General features: G+C 39.4%; 2 protein-coding genes across 13 annotated transcripts in view; one reads left to right on the top strand and one right to left on the bottom strand.

Moving 5' to 3' along the window:
- The first annotated feature begins 3403 nt into the window (after positions 1-3403).
- LOC103025739 (chemokine XC receptor 1-like) lies at positions 3404-4498 on the top strand. The gene is made up of 2 exons (XM_049462942.1): positions 3404-3416; positions 3471-4498. Exons 1-2 carry the CDS (start codon positions 3404-3406, stop codon positions 4496-4498), a joined length of 1041 nt encoding a protein of 346 aa, XP_049318899.1.
- Positions 4499-5216: 718 nt separating this feature from the next.
- map7b (microtubule-associated protein 7b) overlaps positions 5217-21785 on the bottom strand; it is a 33867-nt gene continuing 17298 nt past the window's right edge. For 3 of the 12 annotated variants that reach the window (XM_022677015.2, XM_022677007.2, XM_022677016.2), the window contains exons 4-20: positions 21134-21297; positions 19971-20085; positions 19102-19203; positions 17890-18000; positions 16833-16934; positions 14503-14619; positions 12197-12378; positions 11561-11703; positions 10945-11249; positions 10562-10712; positions 9893-10061; positions 9541-9645; positions 9409-9450; positions 8896-8950; positions 8452-8575; positions 7865-8087; positions 5217-7125 (exon numbers count right to left, since the gene is read on the bottom strand). In XM_022677015.2, coding sequence (XP_022532736.2) covers positions 7111-7125; positions 7865-8087; positions 8452-8575; positions 8896-8950; positions 9409-9450; positions 9541-9645; positions 9893-10061; positions 10562-10712; positions 10945-11249; positions 11561-11703; positions 12197-12378; positions 14503-14619; positions 16833-16934; positions 17890-18000; positions 19102-19203; positions 19971-20085; positions 21134-21297 — 2225 coding nt within the window. In that variant the 3' untranslated portion in view covers positions 5217-7110. Of the gene's footprint in view, positions 7126-7864; positions 8088-8451; positions 8576-8895; positions 8951-9408; positions 9451-9540; positions 9646-9892; positions 10062-10561; positions 10713-10944; positions 11250-11560; positions 11704-12196; positions 12379-13550; positions 13569-14502; positions 14620-16832; positions 16935-17889; positions 18001-19101; positions 19204-19970; positions 20086-21133; positions 21298-21785 lie in introns of all 12 variants that reach the window. The other 9 variants (XM_049463029.1, XM_022677009.2, XM_022677010.2 and 6 more) reach the window with 9 other exon arrangements.

Here is a 21785-nt window from a genome sequence, read left to right as displayed (position 1 = left end):
TTTCTCTCTCTCTCAGAGTTTACACCTGTTAATAATATAAGCAGACAGAATTTACTATTACATTACCAAATGTGTCCAGATTTAGTATGAAACATTTTTTGTTCCAGCAGGATTTTAATGTGAACAATTAAAATGATTTCAATGACCTCAATGGTTTATCTGAATCAGAACTTATCAAAATATTGTTTCGGCATCGTCATTATTACACTGTGCACATATGAACATAGAGGTGTCCAAATCAACTCTCCAGAGAGGAGGTGTATTAGGATCTCAGTCTAACATAAACAGAAAGCTTAATGGGAGCAAATAAAAAGCGTAAACTATGAGCTGCAGATTATTAATAGAAAGTCCTTATTATACTTTACCAAAAAAACATCTAAAGAAGCCAGCTCAGTCCTGTAACAGCGTTATTTGGAGAGATAACACTAAGATCAGCCTGTATGGAGAAGGTTTGGAAGGGCTCGAAACAAAGCTGCTTTAAAACATGGTGGTGGTAGTATGGGCATGCATGGGTTCCAGTGCCACTGGGTCCCTAGTGTTTATTAAAATCAACATAGCAACTTCCAATACTGACTGTTCGTTTACTACCTAATACATTTTAAGTGCAAATATTTGAGCATATTTGATCAGTGTTCCAATACCTGATTGATACTTGATTGATAGTTGAATTAATCACTCTACATCCCTACTAATGCTCTTGTCACTGAATGCAATCAGATCCTCACAGCAACACCAACAAAATAAATAATACCCTTGATTTGGTGGTAAATTAAATAAAAAGCAGCTGTCTCAATGCTTTTGTTCATATAGTGTAGTTAAACTCCAAACTCAGTGGTTTTAATGTTTTGGCTGTGTAATGTAAGGTCAAAACTTCTGCTAAACGATGACTAACACCAGCATTCCTTACTGCGGCTTTAGTCTCGTGAAAATAATGCCACGTGCAATCTCTAAATGAGTCTAAACTGAGTACTGACCTCAGAACCTCAGAGCTTTCACTTCACTTACTGCATATCCAGCTACCTGAGTTCTGCATTTCTCACACAACCAACTAAATATACGCTTTCTCATCCTCTCCAGCGCTGCTGAAGCCTGAGGTCATGTAATGATGATGTTGCACATTATTAAACTCAATTATAAAGGCCTTTAAACTGGAGAGAAGTCTGAAAAACAGTCCCCAACAAACAGATTATATTACTATTTAATATAAAAACTTCTATAAACTCCCCAGACCAAAAAAATAAATAAATAAATAAATAAAGAGAAAATAAATCACATCCATCATTTCTTTTCTAATACTTGGTAAGATGTCAGTCTTGCCTGAATAACAGCATCAGTCTTTTCAGGTAAGGATTACAGAACTCTTATGAGACTGCTGGAGGGTTTGTTCATTTTTGCTCATTCTATTCTTTTTTTCTCCAATCTGGAAAAAAAAAACCCTCAGAGATTCTGTAAAATCAGCCCAAATCTTGCTGAAAAATTTATGGATATTTCTGGAAAAAAGTGTTGTAGTTGTTCTGAAAGCAGCGTGGGTTGTTATTAGTAGTTATAACTGTCTGGATGTTCGTTTTCGTCTTTTTCCTGGTGCATATGATATTATTTCTTCAAAAAACGATCTGAAATACTGAATAATCAGTCTACAATACACATTTCCACTGTATAATAGGCCATCCAAGCCTCCAAACACAGATAATCTGACGCCACTTCTGAATAGGGTTAACATAAATTTTCATTTTGTGCAGTAAAGTTTTAAGTGCTCGACAAGGGTTTTGTCTCAATAATAGAAAAGACCATGTTTAAACATTTTTGAAATGTTCTAAATCTAAAGCTAAACAATGCTTATTAAGAAATTATACGTTTGAGAATGTCCTTGGTGAATATAATGTGTCTCTATATAAGATTTTTAAATCATTGAATTCTGTTTTTATTTATTTTTCTGCATATTTTACTTTATGGAATAAGGGTTGTACTTTTACTTGTTTGTAGAATTTTTTCCCCCATTTTCTCCCCAATTTACACAGCCAATTACCCAACCCTCTCATTAGGACTCCCCCTATCACTAGTGATGCTCTCACAACAGGAGGGTTAAGACCACATGTAAAGTTAGACTTTCAGAGGAAAGTGCAGCGACTCGGTTCTGATACATCAGCTCACAGACGCAGCCTTGTGCTGATCCACATCACCCTAGGAGTGATGAGGGGAAAGAGAGAGCACCATCTACTGTACTGTACCCACCCAGAGAGAGAGCAAGGCCAACTGTACTCTCTCAGGGCTCTAGCAGCTGATGGCAAGCTGCATGAGTAGGATTCGAACATACTACAGCGATCTCCTGATCATAGTGGCAGCGCTTTAGACTGCTGGACCACTCAGAGCCCAGGGTTTGTAGTAAATAGGCCTACTGTATAAAATAGAATAAAAAGTAATGACATTGTGCTGGTGGTACAGTGAGTGGATCAGATACAGCAGTGCTGCTGGAGTTTTTAAACACTGTGTTCACTACTTAAAGTGCTCCATCTTGCAGTTAAAGTAAAGTCAGAGCTCACACTGTTTGATGGTGAGGGAATTTAATGAGTAATAGTGAAACATGCAGCTTCTTCTTTTCAGCAGAAGTTGTGTTTTTTGTGTGACTATTGAAACTTCAGCTCAGGTTTCTGAAGTTCTTCTTTAACTTCCCAGAAAGGATATTCACTATTCTAGGATTTTCTAGAAACAAACATGATGTAGATCTACTGAACTAAAACTGAGTCTAAAACTCTCTTTAAACACTTTGTGACTAAACTGAAGAACATCAGGATATCCTGACGGAAGATCTTCTGGAAAAGGCTTTCCCTCACCTTCACTATTCTCTTCATTCTCTTCAGTCTAGTATTAGACACAACAACAATAAATAAAATGTGTAAGTATTTAATTCAATTTATTTAACCTCTAAACAGGCCAGCATTTTTTTCTATTTTTCAATTTTCTGCCTGATATTACATACCTAAATCTTACATTTAAGGTTTTTAATCACAGTTTTTATCATGCATCTTGGCATCATGTTCTCTTCCTCCACCAGTCTTACACACTGCTTTTGGATAACTTTATGCTGCTTTACTCCTGGTGCAAAAATTCAAGCAGTTCAGTTTGGTGGTTTGATGGTTTGTGATCATCCATCTTCCTCTTGATTATATTCCAGAGCTTTTTAGTTTGGTAAAATCATTTTTTTGTTTGTTTAGTTGTTTGTTTGTTTTTCATACAGTATTTTTTCCCCCAACTATCCTAACATTTCTTTGGATTTGAGGTTGAACGAAAGTTTATCTAGTTTCACTAATTAAGACTTAAAAGACTGACTTCCTTTTTACAGAAAAGCTGCACCAATTCCTATAATCTATCATTTCCATTCATTCATACAGATATAAAGTGAGAAATGAATCTTATTGGTTGATTGAACATAAACAATCATTTTTAATTTGTCTTCTTTTTTTGCTTTACAGACAAAACAATAGAAGCCACGCTGGACTCATCTGAATATGATTATGAATTTGATTATGAGGAACTGATTGTGGATTGTTCCTCTGAATATGTGATTATCACAGTTCCTGTGATCTTCTCCGTCGTGTTCGTCTTTAGTCTTCTGGGAAACTCGATGGTTCTGGTGATTCTCGGGCTTTACGAGAGCCTTAAATCAATCCCCAACATCTGTATCTTTAACCTGGCCGTATCCGACCTGATCTTCACACTCGGACTCCCGTTCTGGTCCAGCTCCTTGGTCTGGGGCTGGAGGTTTGGGGACGTAATGTGTAAAAGTGTGAACTTCGCCTTTTCTGTGGGATTCTGTGGAAGCGTGATGTTCCTGATGGTGTTGACTCTTCAGAACTACGTAGCGGTGCTCCACCCTCAGTCTGAGTGGAGCAGAGTGAAGCAGGTTGGAGTTATCTCCATCTTTATTTGGGTGGTGAGCTTTTTAGCAGCATCATCAGAGTTACTGTACAGCGAAGTCGTTCTGGAAATCTCTGAAAACTCTACTAAACTGAACTGTGTGAACACGAACTCTGAACCGCACCGCTCCAGAGTCTACAGAAACCTGATTTTTGTTTTCTGTTTTTTAGTCACAGGTTTTTGCAGCTCAAGAATTCTTCTAACCTTCAGCAGATTCCTAACAAACACCACTAACAGCACTAACATCAGTTCTATAAGATCATCCATCAGACTCGTGCTCTGCCTGGTGCTGCTGTTCTTTGTGTTTTCAGCTCCGTATAACATCATGACACTTCTGAAGCCCTTAATGTTTGATCACATTACAGCATGTGATGATTATTATGTTAATTTTGAGTTTGCACTGATGGTGTTTCGGCTGCTGGCTTATTCCCACTGCTGCCTCAATCCAGCGATTTATATTTTAACTGAGAAAAAATTCAGAGATCATTTGAGGACACTTCAACAGAAGATACTTCAGCAGCAAATCAATAGAGAATCAAATCAAATGGAAATGGAAGAAACAAACTCTTATATTTCTGTTTAAAATGTAATATTATATAATTATATAATATTATTAGTAGTAGTGATTTAGTTTCTGAATCAAACTTCAAAGCTCTTCATTGCAAAGCAAAACAAGTTCATATTCATAAAGATTTAAGAGTTCAGAAATCATCAATATTTGGTGGAATAACCCTGTCTGGTTTTTAATCCCAGTTTTTTTCATGTATCTTTATCATCATGTTCTCCTCCACCAGTCTTACACACTGCTTTTGGATAACTTTATGCTGCTTTACTCCTGGTGTAAAAATTCAAGCAGTTCAGTTTGGTGGTTTGATGGTTTGTGATCATCCATCTTCCTCTTGATTATATTCCAGAGGTTTTTAATTTGATAAAATCAAAGAAACTCTTCATTTTTAAGTGCTATCTTATTTTTTCCAGAGCTGTACATCAGTAAATTCCATGTTTAATCAACATCTAGACATTTAAATGCCTTGTAGATCTCTTCCCCACACTGCACTGATGGTGGACTGTTCTCAGTGCAGCAGTGATACTGAGGTGTTTAAAAACTCCAGCAGCACTGCTGTACGCTGGTTTTCTATCCTATGGGTTCTGAGTATTGAAGAACATGGTGAAAATAATGAGGAGAATAATAAAATACACAGAGAAACACAAACACAACTACAGATTGTTATTATTATACAAAAATAAAGATTGAAATACTGTATATGCACACTAATAAAAAATAAAAAAGCTAAAACCAGTGTTTTTCCAAACAGAATTTTATTGTTTTTTGTGTTTGTACATGCTATACAGATCTGACTGTGTTTATTCAGGTTTTCATGTTTCCGGTGTGTGTAATGAAGAGAAAGGCTGAGTAAAAGAAGAACCGGGAGTGTGTGATGAGCTCAGGCGCTGTAGCGTTACATATATAAACCCAGGCTACAGTTTTATTAATACGCTGTTTATGATATTCAGATTCATCACTGTGCTGCTGTGTAGCTTCAGTTTTTAAAGCTCGGCCTCAGTTTTAATAAAATATACAACTTTTAAAAACGCATCTGTGCACTTCCTTATATACCATATACAATATATGCATCTTATATATTATAATATGATACATATATATTATAGATTTACATCGCTCTCTCTGTGTACACCCATTCAGCTAAATATACAGTATTTAACCCTGTTAGATCAACACCGCCCATTCCAGCATTTAAACAGCACTGGGCTGCGTGGGACTTTTATTTTGAAGACTGTACGTGCAGGTATGGTTATTATTATTATTATAATTAGCCCTTAAACCAAATGATGGACCTGCTAACAGAGGAGATAAACCTCTGAGCCTCCTCACCTCTCCGTGATCTGATAAGGCAAATAAGGGATGTTTATTTATATGTAGCAGCATCTCACAATTATATATTCCACATTTATTCAATTTTACACCTTCAATTTTAAATCAAATTCAACCTATCTCCATCTCTTTTAATGGCCATTACACTGTACATCCCAGATATTCTCATTTCTGATGTCTACAGGTGGAAAATCTCCAAATTAAATAACCAGAACCCAAGCACACGGATATACAGATCTGTAAAAAATGAAGAGAGCACTTCAGATTCTGAATCAGTTTCTCTGATTTTACTATTTATAGGTTTATATTTGAGTAAAATGAACATTGTTGTTTTATTCTATAAAGTTTTTAATTTGGTAAAATCAGAGAAACTCATCATTTTTAAGTGTCTCTTATTATTTTACAGAGCTGTATATCAGCCATAGAGTCCAAACCTAATCATCCAATAAGCCATTAAAGCTGCTGCTGCTTTAAAAAACCTAATGCTGACATTTAGATTTAGACATTAGCATTAGCATTAGCATTTGGTGGACGATGAGAACGATCTTTGGATGCTTGAGTCAAGTCAGGTCATTAAGATGCCTCTTTAAAATTAAAGTGATGCTGGAAAACAAGGTGATTGATTTAGTGTTTTAAAGCTTCACAGACAAAAAGAAAAACAAAAGAAAATATCACCATATTCTTCATTCTTATTATTATTTTACTTTCTTAAGCAATTACAAAACTAAGCAGTGAGATCAGCACGTTACCCACCAATCCTGCCTCACCCAGAGCAACATCACTTGCATCCGTTTTGCATAAGATTCACCTAAATTAAATACAAAGGTCAAAGGTCGTCCACCATCCAGCAGAGTCTCTATGGTTAGCACTTTACCGAAGGCTAACTCGACAGCGACGACGACAGAAAAAAAACATTATCTTCAAGTATCAGATCAGACTTTACAGCTGATTTAAATCCACAGGTTTTAAACAAACCTTTAAACGAATCCCCCCCAGATACTATTACAGGAGATACATGATTAGAGCTCTGCCGCTCCTGAGGATCCTGCAACGTCCACGCCGGTCTGGAGGAGGGTCGAGGCAGAACACAGGAAGCAGAAGAGCGATCTAAGGATCTGGAGGATCTGTAGATCCACACTGTGAGGAGATGGAGGGAAGCTGGAGGAAGTTCTGTAGAGATCTTCTCCTCCGCTGAGCATCTTCTCCAGAGCGCTGATGGAGGGGAATTTAAAGGAAGGAAGTGAAGAAGGTTCTCGACACGCTAGAAGTTGGATTTTCCCGGCAGACTCTTGATTCTTGAGTTACTCAGACATCACCTGTACGATGAGAGCAGAGAAATAAAGTGAAATTAGATTAAAAATAGAGAAATAAGCACTTTATAATAATCAATAAGGAACCAATGATCAATTAGTGCTGGGCGGTATCCAGTTCATGCGGTAAAGCACAGCACAGTAGCAGAGCTCGGTAGCTAACGCTAGCTAGTTAGCATAATAAGCTAACACAGCTCAGTGGAGTATCACGCTGAGCTGAGACTCCTAGAGCTGCTGCTGCTCCTTGTAATATGAGTAACTATAGCCCTTTACAATACATTAATACTGTAGAGCGAAGCATAATAATAATAATAAACACTGAACTGAATAGAAGGAGAAGAGGAGAATCAGTAGGAAAAAGCAGGAGAGGAGGAGAAAGAGGAGGAGAAGAGGAAGAGAAGAACAGGAGGAAAGGAAGAGAGAAGGAGAAAAGGAGGAGGAGGAAAAGAACAGGAGGAAAGGAAGAGAGAAGGAGAAAGAGAGGAGTAGGAAAGGAAGAGAGGAGAAAAAGAGGAGGAGGAAAGGAAGAGAGGAGGAGAAAGAGAGGAGGAGAAGAACAGGAGGAGAGGAGGAAGAGGATCAGTAGGAAAAAGGAGGAGAGGAGGAAAATAACAGGAGGAAAGGAAGAGGAGGAGAAAAAGAGGAAGAGGAAAGGAAGAGAGGAGGAGAAAGAGAGGAAGAGGAAAGGAAGAGAGGAGGAGAAAGAGAGGTGGAGGGTCGGTAGGAAATGGAGCAAATGTTTCACCTGCTGCTGCTGCTGCTGGGTCTGAGCGTCCTCCCGGGGGTTCAGGTTATGGGAGCTGCCGTTCTCTCTGAAGGCCAGTAGAGGAGTCTTCCTCCTCTCATCCTCTTCCTCTCCGTCCCCCTCCTGACGGGAGAACTTGGCCACGGGCAGATCTATCACTTCCTCAAACTCCTGCGTCTCTGAGATCACACCGTTTTCTCTCAGATCAGCTTCTGTACTCAAACTACAAAACAGGAGAAAGAATAATGTAAAAAACTGAAAAATGAATGCAACACTGGATTGAAATAAATCTTGTGACTCTGCAGAAGCTTATAGAAATCATGCCACAGAGAATGTGTAAAGCTGCAATCAAAAAACTACGCTTGAAACAATTATTTGCAAATCGTTTTCAACCTATATTCAATTGAATACACCATATTCAAACAAACAAACTGTTTTTTTACTGGGAGGAAAAGGTGCTGATCATTAAGCCACCGTGCCAAATTTCCTACACTGGATAAAATTCAGTTTTGTCCACTTTATTTGAGAAACCTGGTATTTCTCAGTATATTATCTCTGATCAGTGAACAGGTAGTGGCAGTACTGACCTGTGTTCTGCAGGGGGCAGTGTGTGAGAGCTGGGGTTGGGGTCGGGGTTGGTGTGGCCGTTTCTGTGCTCAGAGATCTCAGGTGAGCGCGGAGACAAGACGCTGATGGAGGGACTACCTGGAGCTAAATCACAAAGAGAGAGAGAGAGAGATCAGTAATCTACACCGATCAAATCCTGAATCTGATCACCTCAAAAAGAAAAAACAATTAAAGGGGTATGTATACTTTTGCAAAAGCGTTTATCAAAAGTATGTCTTAGACAATATATTTTCCAAAAAATAATAATACTAAAACATCTTGACAGGTCTATTTATAGCATCATCATCTAACAATTTACCCACATGATATTTATAATACAATATAATAAAATGCAGTTCAGCTCATATCAGTGGTACAGCACAGTGAGATTTATACAGGTTTAGATTAAATAAACAGATCCGTACCGGAGTCCTGACCGCGCTGCTGGCTCACCTCTCCATTCCTCTGGACTGTGCTTTTCTGCACAGAAGAGAAACTCAATTAAAACTAACTGTACACAAAAAACCCAGCTGAGACATTTCACATATAAAAAAACAATTCACCAGTTCATCTGGAGAATTACTTTGCATAAACATATATACAGCCCTGTAAAAAAAAATAAGATTTTACTTAAAAATGATGAGTTTCTTTAATTTTACCAAATTAAAAACCTCTGGAATATAATCAAGAGGAAGATGGATGATCACAAACCATCAAACCACCAAACTGAACTGCTTGAATTTTTACACCAGGAGTAAAGCAGCATAAAGTTATCCAAAAGCAGTGTGTAAGACTGGTGGAGGAGAGCATGATGCCAAGATACATGAAAAAAAAACTGTGATTAAAAACCACCAGGATTATTCCACCAAATATTGATTATTTCTGAACTCTTAAAACGTAATATTCTGTTACAGCTGTTGTTTGTGTTTATCCAGTACCTGATCAGAGCGGCGTGTGCGTTTCATGATCTCTTCAAGGCGCTGGAAAACAGAGAACAGCAGTAAAATGATTAATAATCACAGATAAACTAATTCTACTACATTTCCCACCATCAAACAGACAGCCTGTACCTTCTTCCTCTCCAGTCTCTCTGCCTCCTCTTTCTGAAAGTGCTTCTCTCTCTCCTGACGTAAACGCTCAGCTTCCTCACGCTGCCGGGCCTCCTCTTCCTCCTTCTATTCACATTAACACAGCTTCATTTTAATGAGTCATCAATCAAAATATTCATTGTAAATATGTGGAAATATAATATATTTAGATGAAAACACACAAAAACCTCTAGGATAATCAATACATTAAAAGGTTTAAAAAAATTAGATTAATGGACTAAGTAAAAAAATACATTTTTTAGATTACTGTGTGTGTGATAAAGTGTGTGTGTGTGTGTGTGTAAGTGTGATAAAGTGTGTGTGTGTATCTGACCTGTTTCTGCAGGCGCTCCGTCTCCTCTCTCTCTCTCTGCAGTCTCTCCTCCTCTAGTCGTTTCTCCTCCTCCTCCTTCTGTTTCTTCTCCTCCGCCACTCGCTGAGCCTCCTCCTCTCTCCTCGCTCTCTCCTCCGCTTTCCTACGAGCCATCTCCTCTCTGTGCCGTCTACACACACACACACACACACACACACACACACACACACACACAAACATAGTTTCTTTATTATAAATAAAATCTAGCAGAACCGCAAAGACAGAAGCAAAATATACACTATACATACTAAAGAGAGAGAGAGACAAAGAGAAAGAGATAGAGAGAGAAAGCAACAAAGATTGAAAGAGTGAGAGAGAGAGAAAGCAACAGAGAAAGATGGAATAGAGAGAGAGAGAGAGAGAGAGAAACCAAAACACCAGGTTCTAATAAAGAGATAATCATATAGATCATATAGCCTTAAAATGATCTACTCAGATATCAAATCAGTTAATTGGTAAATGGTAATTAATGTCTAATTAACCATAATGTATTGTTCATGTATGCATTGATGATTAACTGATTAATTGTAGTTTTTGTTCAACTAAACAATTAATTAATGCTTTATCTATACCTTTATCTGTACTGCAAATTACATAATCAAATACTAGTTTACATTAGTAATTACTCACCTCTCAGCCTCCTCCTGCTGCCTCCTCTCCTCCTCCTCGCGCTCCCTCTGTTCTCTGGCCTGACGGCGTTTCTCAGACAGCAGTCGAGAGGCTTCCTCTGGATCTGTGGTTCCTGCTGAGGTTCTGACTGCTGGAGAACCGACACCGCTCTCTGCACATAAACACAGAGACAGAGAGAGAGAGAGAGAGAGAGGGAGAGGGAGGTGATGGAGGGATCAGAATCAGCAGAATAGGAATAATAGAACTTGTGAGAGATCAGTATACTATCCCATGACTTATGGCATGTCAGTATACCGTTTCAAACTTTAATATATATATATATATATATATATATACACATATATATAATAAAATATACTGTAACAGTGGCAGTGTGTTCTGACCTCCTGCAGGCTCTGCTTTTGGAACAGTGCCCTCTGCTGGAGACTTAGCAGATCTGGTTCTAGGCTCCGCCTCTTCCTGTCTCTCAGCCTCCACCTCCGTTTTTGCCTCATCTTCCACCTTCCTGCCATTCTCGCCCTCTGGGGTCGCTCTGGGGCTTTCAGATGGTACCCTATTCGGCCTCAGGTTGCCGGGCGACAGGGAGGGGTTGCTAGGAGACAGGGGTATGGAGGCTGGTGGAGGCGGAGACCGGGACTTTTTGGTGATGGGAGGCTTCTGGGAGACGGGAGGTGGTTTAGCGGAACTTCTGAAACATAGAGTGAAAGGGATGCTTATATAGTGATCCATCTATTTATCCATCCATCCGTCCTTCCATCCTCAACTTCCCATCTTATCCTTAACTTTCCATCTTATTGTTAAATTTCCACTTGACCTTCAACTACTCACCTTATCCCTCAACTTCCCCCCTCTTCCTCAACTCTCATCCTCAACTTCCCACCTTATTGGATGACCATAATTCCAGAGAACATTGCTTTAAAGCTCAATGCCAATTTCATGTTCATGTTTATCCTCCATGACAAGTCCTTTTAAGTAGTAATTGTGAGTAACTGTATATACCTGGTAGACAGGTGCTGGCTGGTTCTGCTGCGCTGGCTGCTCGGTGATGGCGCTCTCTTGGTGGGTAATGTAGTTAGTGATGGAGTGGGATAGGACAGATTACTCCAGGACTTTCTCACATAGTCCTTATCCTTCCTGTCCACCTGATCACAGAACACACAGGTAAACAACTAAACACACCACTGAACTACACCTTTATCCACCTGAGCTGTGGATCTCTGCAGCTCCTCCAGAGTGATCATGGGCCTCAGTGCTCTCCTTGCTGGATCTGTCAGTTTGGGTGGATCAGTTGTGTTTTCGTAAATTTGTAGAAACAGTTGTAGAGATACTTTTGATGGAACAGAGCTGATTGGGATGATAAAAGTTTAGGATATGTTTTTATAATCTAACCTGGCTTTAAACTTCTTCTCCACAACTTTATCTCTGATCTGATCTGAGTTCTTCCTTCTTGGTCTTCATGATGCTGTTTGTTCACTAATAAACCACTTAGGTCTTCACAGAACAGCTGTATTTATACTGAGACTAAATTACACACAGCTGGATTAACTCTATTAACTAGAAAAGGTGAGAAAATGTGAAAATGTTCACTGTATATAAATATATAAACGTACAACTACATACATCATCGATTCTTACCGGGATGTTGTGCGTTGTCTTTCTGCGAGGGAGAGTTTCCGGTCCGGCGTAACCGGCTCTGATTGGTCGTTCCAGGCTGAGGCCGGCCCTCATTGGCCGCTCGGCGCTGCGTGACTGCAGGGACTTGAAGGACTGCGAGCTCATTGGGTGACAGGAAGCTGAGCGAGGACAAACGGGGGTCACTGAACCAGGGTAAAAGATTAAGCAGCCAAACCAGGCCATGTGGGCAGATAATGCATTTAATAAACAGGGGGGAGAGGAGTATGAGGGGGGGTGGATGAAAAGGAGGTGTTATGAAAGAGAAAGATAGAGGAAAAATGAGGTGTGTTATGAAAAAGAGAGGGAGGAAAAGAAAGAGAAAAGTGTGTTAGCATCTACAAAGCACTACAAAGGCATGCAGCAACTACAATTATCCCTGAGGGGAGGGGTCAGTGGTACCAAGACTGTCAAAATGGCTTTCCCAAGAGTGGGTGTGGCTAGATGTTAGGTGGGTGTGGTCAGTTGCTGACCTGAAACTAATAGGACTGCACAAAATAAATACAATTTAGTCTATTACTATTATAATTATTCATTGAAGGTCCTTAAATGTCTCCTTCTGCTAAAATCCACCTTTTTTGTTCTTCGTGAAATATAGTAGGTCTTTCTAAATTGTTTTAAATAGGATCTCCGGTGGATTTGGTGTTTTACAGAGACTCTAAGACTAGGTCAGTATAGGCTGAACTGCACTTAGCAGAGCATTATTACACATGTTGTAAAGTAACATATGACATTGTAAAGACTGTTATTAGTGTAAAAATGTCTTTATTTTAAAACGTTTCTAACTGCTGTTTATCTGGCTGGTGTCGCCTTGCTGTTAGCCAATCAGAGACGCCCCGTTCTCCCTGTTGTTTCACAGTTTACAGTCTTCATCATCCTCTAGACCTTCACCAGGACAGAACTACAAAAACTGCTCGTATATGATCAGTGCAGCTGAAAGACTGAAAAAGCTGGAGGTCATAATGTTATGCTTGACTGGTGAATATCTGACTTCTGCAATATGACAAAAGCATTACAAAAGAAAATTCCGCAATTTTAATGTATTAATTCTATATATTGTGCAGCCCTATTAGACAGAGACGACCGAGTTCCACATGTCAGCAGTTTTTAAAGCCCATTTTGTTAGTTATAAACTGCAGTCTGTGATAGAACACCCAGGTAAGCAAATACACACTGTGTGAGTGTAATGAACAGCCACACACACACACACACACACACACACACACACATACACACACACACACACACACTTCGTATGAGAGATAGCCAAGCCCCGATAAAACCAAGAGAAGTTAAGTAGAGTCTAATGGTTACTCACACATGCAGCAAAGACGGCCTTTGTACACAAGATTAACACACACACACACACACACACACACGTTAGTGTAAAACTGAGCCAACAGATAACTGGGCACGGCTGTAACTGTGGTAACACAGCAGAGAACTGAGAAATCTCTATTTAAGCTCCATCCTATACCATCTAACCAGAACTGGAACCTTCTTCCACTTCTTACGTCTTTCTTTAAAAAACACCTGATCTGTGGATCTCTGCAGCTCCTCCAGAGTGATCATGGGTCTCTCGGCCGCTTCTCTGATCGTATCTTGGTAAGTTTGTAGAGTTCTGAAGGCGATTGGTTAATTGTTCGCCCTGGGTTTTATTTAGGGGTTTCAGAGTAAAGGGGGCTGAATATTTTGCAGGTTAAACTTATTTTTCCATTTTTATTTGACGTATGAGGTTTTGCACAGCAGTGGTGATCTGTGGGATGGTGAAGGACAGGTTTAAGCTGCATCACTGATCTTCCTAGTTAATCAGAGTTATAGTGAGAAGAGCTGCAACTAATGATTATTTTGGTAGTCGACTAATCTGATTATTATTTTTTCGATTAGTTGATTAGTCAACAATTATTTCTGCCATGTCCTCAATCTTTAAAAACAATAGAAACAGCTGAACACGAGATTTAAAAGGCATTTAAATGTCTAGATGTGAGTAAATATGTAAATATCTGTTGTGTTTGGGCTCTTTTGGGGACAGTTGAGTGTTGACTGTGTGAGTGAGACATTTACCCATCTACCATTAAATTTGTATTCGACAAATTTAAATAATTGACATTATTTATAGTCGATTATATCAACTAATCATCGCAGCCCTAGTCCAGAGGTAATGTTATGATTGGATGTAATAAATAAGCAGCTTTTAATCATTAATCTGAGTGGAGAGAGGTTTAGCCCTGTGTGACTTTATTCACCTCGATACACCTGAGCAGATTTACCTGCATCTCCGGAGAGAGACATAGCGCTGCGGCTCCGGGCCAGGTACGAGTGAGTGGGAGCCTGCAGACGACTGACCACAGTGTTCTCCCACGGGGTTAAAGGCATCCGACGCATACCTGAAACACACACACACACACACACACACATACACACATACACACATACACACACATACACACACATACACACACATACACACACACACACACACCTGTTAGATCCTGCTCTACTGAACATCTGACAGAGCTTTAGGAACAGTAAGAACAGCCCAAACATTAGGAACCGCAGGAAGCAGTCAGACATGCCACACAGGCAGGTATCCCATCATCCTTAGCATGCAGCAGGATCTCATGCACTGCTGGACTGTATAGATGTTTATTTCTGCAGCATGCCTCTAAACATCTCAGTAAAACATTAAAAACCCCAAAAATCAGAGATCAGATCAGAGACAGAGCGTCCTTCAGCTTCAGAGACTAAACCTCTCTCAGCTCACCGGTATAAAACCCACACATGCCTTATTTACCCCCCCCGTAATACTGTAATATTCACCAATAATACACCAGTAATACACCCGCTGCACCAGGGAACAGGGAACACAGGGAACACAGGGATCTCTAGACTATTATATAGAAACACATCTAATCACAGCGGATTCTAAAACGTATTTATGAATATTAAAGGGCACATATCTTTCATTCTCTGGAATTAAGTTCAGGGTATTTCTGCAGGTTTTGGCAGATCAATAAATATAACTTAAAGTTGCCCATATTAGTCTTAATAATTATAATAATTATTTATTGTTCCTGGTGAACTTTATCTTTTTTGGTGATTTAGGAGAGAGAGAGAGAGAGAAGCGAGAGAATGCCAAATAAAGAACGAAAGAATGACATAGAACGAATAAGAAAGAAAGAGAAAGAAAGACTGAGAATGAAAGAGAATGAGAAAAAAAGAACGAGAGGCAACAAAACAAGAAGATTGAGAGAGAACAAGAGAGAACCAAAGAACAGAGAATAAAAGATCAAAAAAGTGAGAACGAAATAACAGCAAACGAAAGAAGGAGAGAGAACAAGAGAGAAGGAGAAAGAGAGAATGAGAGAAAACAAATGAAAGAGAGAGATTGAAACTTGAAAAGATCCGAGCTGGTTAATGTGTCTCTCTTCTGATTGGATGCCTCGTTTTGTGCCCCATTCATAAAATTAAGTGTAAATGGGCGGAGCTTAACTCTGAATAAGAGAATATATAGTGTAAATGCACTGGCTTTAACAAATCTGAACAAAAAAGAAATAAAACAGGAATATTCTGCCACCTAGTGTACACATATATACTGGAGTGTGAATAGCTGAATACTGAATGTTTTTAAAAATCAATCTTTGTACTGTAAAATAGTAAGTAATTTATATTCCCATGATTTTCATTTACTGGCCCTTTAATATTCAAATATAGGGATTTAGGGGAAAAGGCAAAAGGGCAAAAATCAGCTTTTCTGAAGGACAGTGCTGAAAAGTAGTCTTGGGATGTCTCTTTGTTTATTTATATTATTTGTATTATTTAAATGTGCTGATTTACTATATAAAAAGGTTTTAAATAAGAAACAAACACCATTTATAACTTCAATCCTAAATTACATCCAAGGGTCATCAAAAACAAGGGATCTGCACAGAACTCTCTCTACTACTGAATACTGATCTAAACAAAGAGACCGAAATGTTGAAGTGATGTTTTTAATCAGCTAATAGAATATTTATATGTATCTGGTGGATACAAATTACTCATTAATGACATTTAATAAAGTGATGATTTTTCAGTTTTGGTTGCTATATTATTATGTTCATATGATACACTAGGTGGTTGTTGGTGGCATTTGCTGTACTATTCGAGGTGGTTACTGTGGTACCCCAGTAAAATACAATACAGTGGATTTGCTAAGCGAATACGTAAAGTCAATTCAGAATCCCGAGCAAACCACTACGAATCAGACAGCCAGAAATTTGTATAATAATACTAATTCTAATAACAATAAACTTTTCTTATGTAACTTTCTTAAGAAAGTGTATTTTCTCCTTTAATAGGTGGTCAGTGAGAGCACCAATTTTTCCACAATGCGAGCTCAGGATTAACACTTATTTAAACTCAATATTAAACGACGTACCATCTGATCGTACTGTTAAAATCTGTAAAAATGTTATTAAAAATCACTACTTTTGAGCACCGAACTTCAGAAAGCAAATCCGCCCCAAACACAGACTCCATCAGGCTCCATGTTTACGCAGTAAATGTGTTTTTCCTGTGAAAGTGAGATAAATAAGCGCTGGGCTGATCCCAGATCCACCTGTGGGCTTGTCCTGCAGGATCTTCTCTCTGGAACCTCGAGCTCTAGACTGAACTTTATTTACTAAACAGGACGAGGAGACGGACGTCCGCTTCTGCAAAGCTGAGATCAACAGCACAACACACAACAACCACACACTGTTACTACACACTCACAGTGAGGGGGGGGGGGGGGGGTGTTATATTCAGAGTTTTTTTATAGGAACATCTGAAAAAAAATTACATATACACTGATATAATCATTATAAAGGAACTAGCATTGTGTCCCATGAATTTTGTCATCCCCCACAGAGGGTAAAGAGCCAGCACTGAAAACTGAATATGGATGTGGGGTAAGCTGAACTGGAGTAAGCTGAACACTGTCAGATAACTGTGAAGCATGGGGGTGGAAACATCATACTTTAGGGGTGGTGCATCATACTAGGATGACTGCACTGCATTGAATCGAGTATTGTATCGCAAGATTTCCTCACTAAGAGCACTGAGCATTGGTTGTGGTTGGGTCTTCCAGCATGACGATGACCCAAAACACAAAGCCTAGCAGCTGAAAGGAGTGAGTCAGTAACAGAAGCTTTTATGGTTCTGGAATGATCTAGCCCGTCTCCAGACCTGAAACTAACTGAAAATATTTTTGGAGAAGCTGAAACTTAAATGTTTTACAGCGGAAAATCCCAAAAACCTAAAATATCTGGAAAAGATCTGTATGGAGGAGTGGATGAAAAGTTTTTCTACTGTATCAAATATTTATTTAATGCAATAAAATGCACATACATTATTTAAAATTCATACAATGTGATTTTCTGGATTTTTTTTTTAAACTGTCACAGTTGAAGTGCATCTACGATATAAAATACAGATCTCTCTATTCTTTGTAGATGGGAAGACTTCAGCAAAATCAGCAGCATCAAATACTTATTTTTCTGCACTGTTTGTGAATATTTTGGTAAATTTCAGTGCCAACAAATAGTGAAATCACAAATAAAAACAAAGAACTGCTCAACACTCAACATAACAAGGTACAGTATCTCAGAAAGTGAACGTGTGATTTGATTGGTTACCTCTGTCCGGTGAGTTTACCAGCGTGGCAGAAGACGAGGACAAACGTTTGGTTATAACTGGATCTGTGTGTTTGGACAGATTCATGGTGGAGACTGACCTTCTGTCAGCATCTACAGACACACACAAAGACGAGGACATCAGACACAAAACAGGACAAACCGCCAAGAAACAGTGAACGGACTGACGGACAGACCTGCTTTAGAGCAGAGAGAGAGATAACGGACAGATACACCCAGCAAATACTATAGAAATAGATTAAATGATAGATTAAATAGATTAAATACTTCTGTGAAAAATTAAATAAACATGTTAATAAACCAAGGCTTATTTGGTGTTTAAGTTTTGCTTTTTCAGTTTGGAATAAAAGACTGTAGCCCGATCCAGACGTGATTAGTTTCTCATGGGGTTCTGAGGTAAATTGCTCTGTTATAGGGGTTTTTATCCTCTGTGATTTTATTACCGTCCAGAACAACCATGTATTATCGGCCTGTATCCTGCTGCTAACCCTGGCTATCACTGCTGGAGCAGCATTAGCATTACCAGCTAACTGCTCTAGCTCTTTCGTCGTTCAGAGGTGAGTTTATCAGACTTAGGGTTCCTCAGTGTAGGGCTGTTGGGCGGCATTAGGCAATAACTGCTAGTGGTTAGCCGCTAATGCTAATGATCCACCCTTAGTGCTGGAGAAATTTGTGAATCTAAGCTTACTGTAAATGAAAAAAGCGCTTTATTCACCCAAATAAACAGTTTTCAGGAGAGAAATCTGTGTAGATTAACATCCAGCACTCGTTTGACTTTAAAAGAAAGTTTTTTTATGCACATCATGTCTGAAAATAGACTATAAAATAGACATTTATTTATAGTGCATCTTTTAATATGGTGTGCCTTATAGTGTGACAAATACGCTACATTCTACACAGAAGGCATGCATCACTGTGGTGACCAAACTTTTGCAACCCTCCCAAGTTTACTCTAGATGCTGCCATGATTACCAGCGCTCTGTTTACATCAGTTTATATAGAGAGTTTAGGTAACAGTGCAGCAGATAACCAAGCAACTCAACTCTACTGTACTTACTGAAACTCCTCTAACTCTACACACTAACTAACTACTGAACACATTACTGAACTCTATCACTGATCCAGGGTCAGGTCTCTGCGGAGGCTAGTGCTCTATCTACAGGCTGCTCTACTCTCAGGGTGATATATATTCACATTGTGAGCGTAGGCGCTGCTGCCGCGCCAGGCTAAAAGCCCCGTGATAACGCTCCAACCCAGCCAGGTCCAGCGGCAGGAGCAGAGCAGAGTCATCAAAACCTGAGAGAGAGAGAGAGAGTCACCAGCGACACGGAGGAGAAAAAGAAGAAAGGACGAAAGGATGAAAGGAAGGAGTGAGAGGGTAAAAAAAAAGGTTATAGAAAGAATCAAGCAGATAAATTAAGATTTTGAGATACGTAGAAGTGAAGTATGAGTGAATGTGTTAGCGGCGTTAGCCTAGCATCTGCTCGAATAATTTGGTTGACAGAGAGAGAGAGAGAGAGAGAGAGGGGGGGGGGGGTGTGTGAAAGGGCATGAAAGAGAAGGGAGGTGCAGTCAAAGCAGGCACTGAGTCAGCAAAAGTGAGTGAACACACACTCGCACACACTCGCACGCACTCGCACGCATTCGCACGCACTCGCACGCACTCGCACGCACTCGTGAAAGTTCCACTATGTTACGCATCAGTTTTCCTATACAAGAAATAAATTAGAAAAACTTTAATAAAATCTTGTAAAACTCCTGGTTTCACTGGGTTTTACACTTTAAAAGAAGACATTGAAGAGTAAGAGTGTGTGTATAGTGTGTGTGTGTGTGTGTGTGTGTGTGTATACAAAGCTAACAAAACCATGAAAACTTCTTAGAAGAGTCTCCCTGAACTAGAGCTGGTTGAGGGTGAGGCTCTGAGGGTTTACTCAGAACAGCAGTTTGTGTACAAATGAATTTTACATGAGCTTTTATTGTAATTTTACAGCATCATTATAAACTGCAGGGCTGCAGTTTCCTGGTACGGGAGTGTGTGTGTGTGTGTGTGTGTGTGTATTTACCGCTGTTGTGGGAGGTGCTGGTGGTGAGGACTCCTCCCCAGCTCCAGCGGTTGGATTTTGGTCGGGTCCTCTGGCTTCTCTCCAGAGTTCTCCTCATCACAGCCTCATAGCGCGCCTAAACCAAACACAAACAAACAATACACACACAAGTAAGAGCAAAGTTTACAGACAAATCAGCTGAAAATAAGATATATCACACCATCTACCACACTACCAATCAATCACACTGCCAAAATAAACTACCCAAAAACCAACCAACCAGCCAACCAACCACAAACCAACTAATGAATCTACCACACTACCAATTAACCACACAAACAAGCAATTGAGCGATACACTACACAGCCAACCAATCAAAAAACCTACCACACTAACCAAACCACACAACTAATCAACCAGACTATCATACAACCAAACCAACTAACATTCAAGCTACCATGCTACCAACCAATCAACCAATCAATCAGGGAACCAACCAACCAAGCTACCATGCTACCCAACAACCACACACCTTACTAACTAACCATAAACTAACCAAACTACCAGTAACCTACCAAATAACCAACTACTCAACCAACCAAACCACACAGCCAACCAACCAACTTACCAACTTAAAAACCAAACCAAACAAACAACCAACCAACCACAGTTAATCAACCAAAAAACAACCAGGCAATTAATCAACCAAGCATAAATCATTCAACAAATCAATGAACCTTTCAATCTACCATGCAACCAACCAAGCTACTGATAAACAAATCAATCTTGGCAGTAATAAAACATACCACAAAAACTAATTTCCCAGAGCATTTTAAACCACATGGAACCCATCCCAGTTAGCATGAATATAATTCAGATTATTATCATCATTATTTATTATCACAGTATTTATTTTAATTCTGACGGTAAGAGAGGTACTCTGGAACAACATCTGAACAATGCTAAACATGAGTATAATTTCCTGCTCTTTCAGAGAAAGTACTGGTGATTACTGTAATGCTAATGCTAATGCTAACAGCTGTTCTCCTGTGTGTGTTTAACATATAACTGCAGAACAGGTTCAGCTCCACTTAAACACAGTTTAAACAGTGTGGAGGTCAGAGAGACACAGGGAGACATGAGTGTGTTGTATACAGAATCATCATCATCATCATCATCATCACCTTCTCCTCCTGGAGTTTCTGCCGTCGTTTCTCCTCCACCGCGGCGCGTCTCCTGTCCTCCTTTATCCTCTGTTCCTCCAGACGCTTCTTCCTCTCCTCCAACTGCCTCTCATAGAACTGCCTCGCCCTCTCCTCACGCTCCAACCACTGCGCCTCCCGAGCAGCTATACACACACACACACACACACACACACACAATAATACACAATAAATCACAATAATACACACAATATTTCTGTCCATACTCAGATCTTACTACAGGTTTGTACTGTAATTTTAAGAAATAATAAACTAATCAGATTGTATTTTTCAAATATAAATACAGATTTTAGTCATAAAAACAATTAAAACAAAAAAATAAAAACTTTATCTCTGCAGCAGAGCTGCTGCTCAGTCCTCTCTCACTCAGAGCCCCGCTGACGGGTCCAGCAGCAGAAACAGCTCTAAAATAAACACCAGCTCTACTAAACTCACTTCCTCCACCAGAACCCCCCGCCAACCACTTACATAATCCTCACCACAGCAACCACCCCATTCACACAGCAACGCACAGAGAGAGAGACTGTGTGTGTGTGTGTGTGTGTAGTCTAATTAGTAAATGTTAACCGGCTTTAAATCTCCTCCGCTCCTGAAAAGTCACAGAGGTCAAAAT

The sequence above is a fragment of the Astyanax mexicanus genome, chromosome 13, assembly GCF_023375975.1.
Source record: "Astyanax mexicanus isolate ESR-SI-001 chromosome 13, AstMex3_surface, whole genome shotgun sequence".
Taxonomy (NCBI): Eukaryota; Metazoa; Chordata; class Actinopteri; order Characiformes; family Acestrorhamphidae; genus Astyanax; species Astyanax mexicanus.
This window is presented reverse-complemented; position numbering and strand designations above follow the sequence as displayed.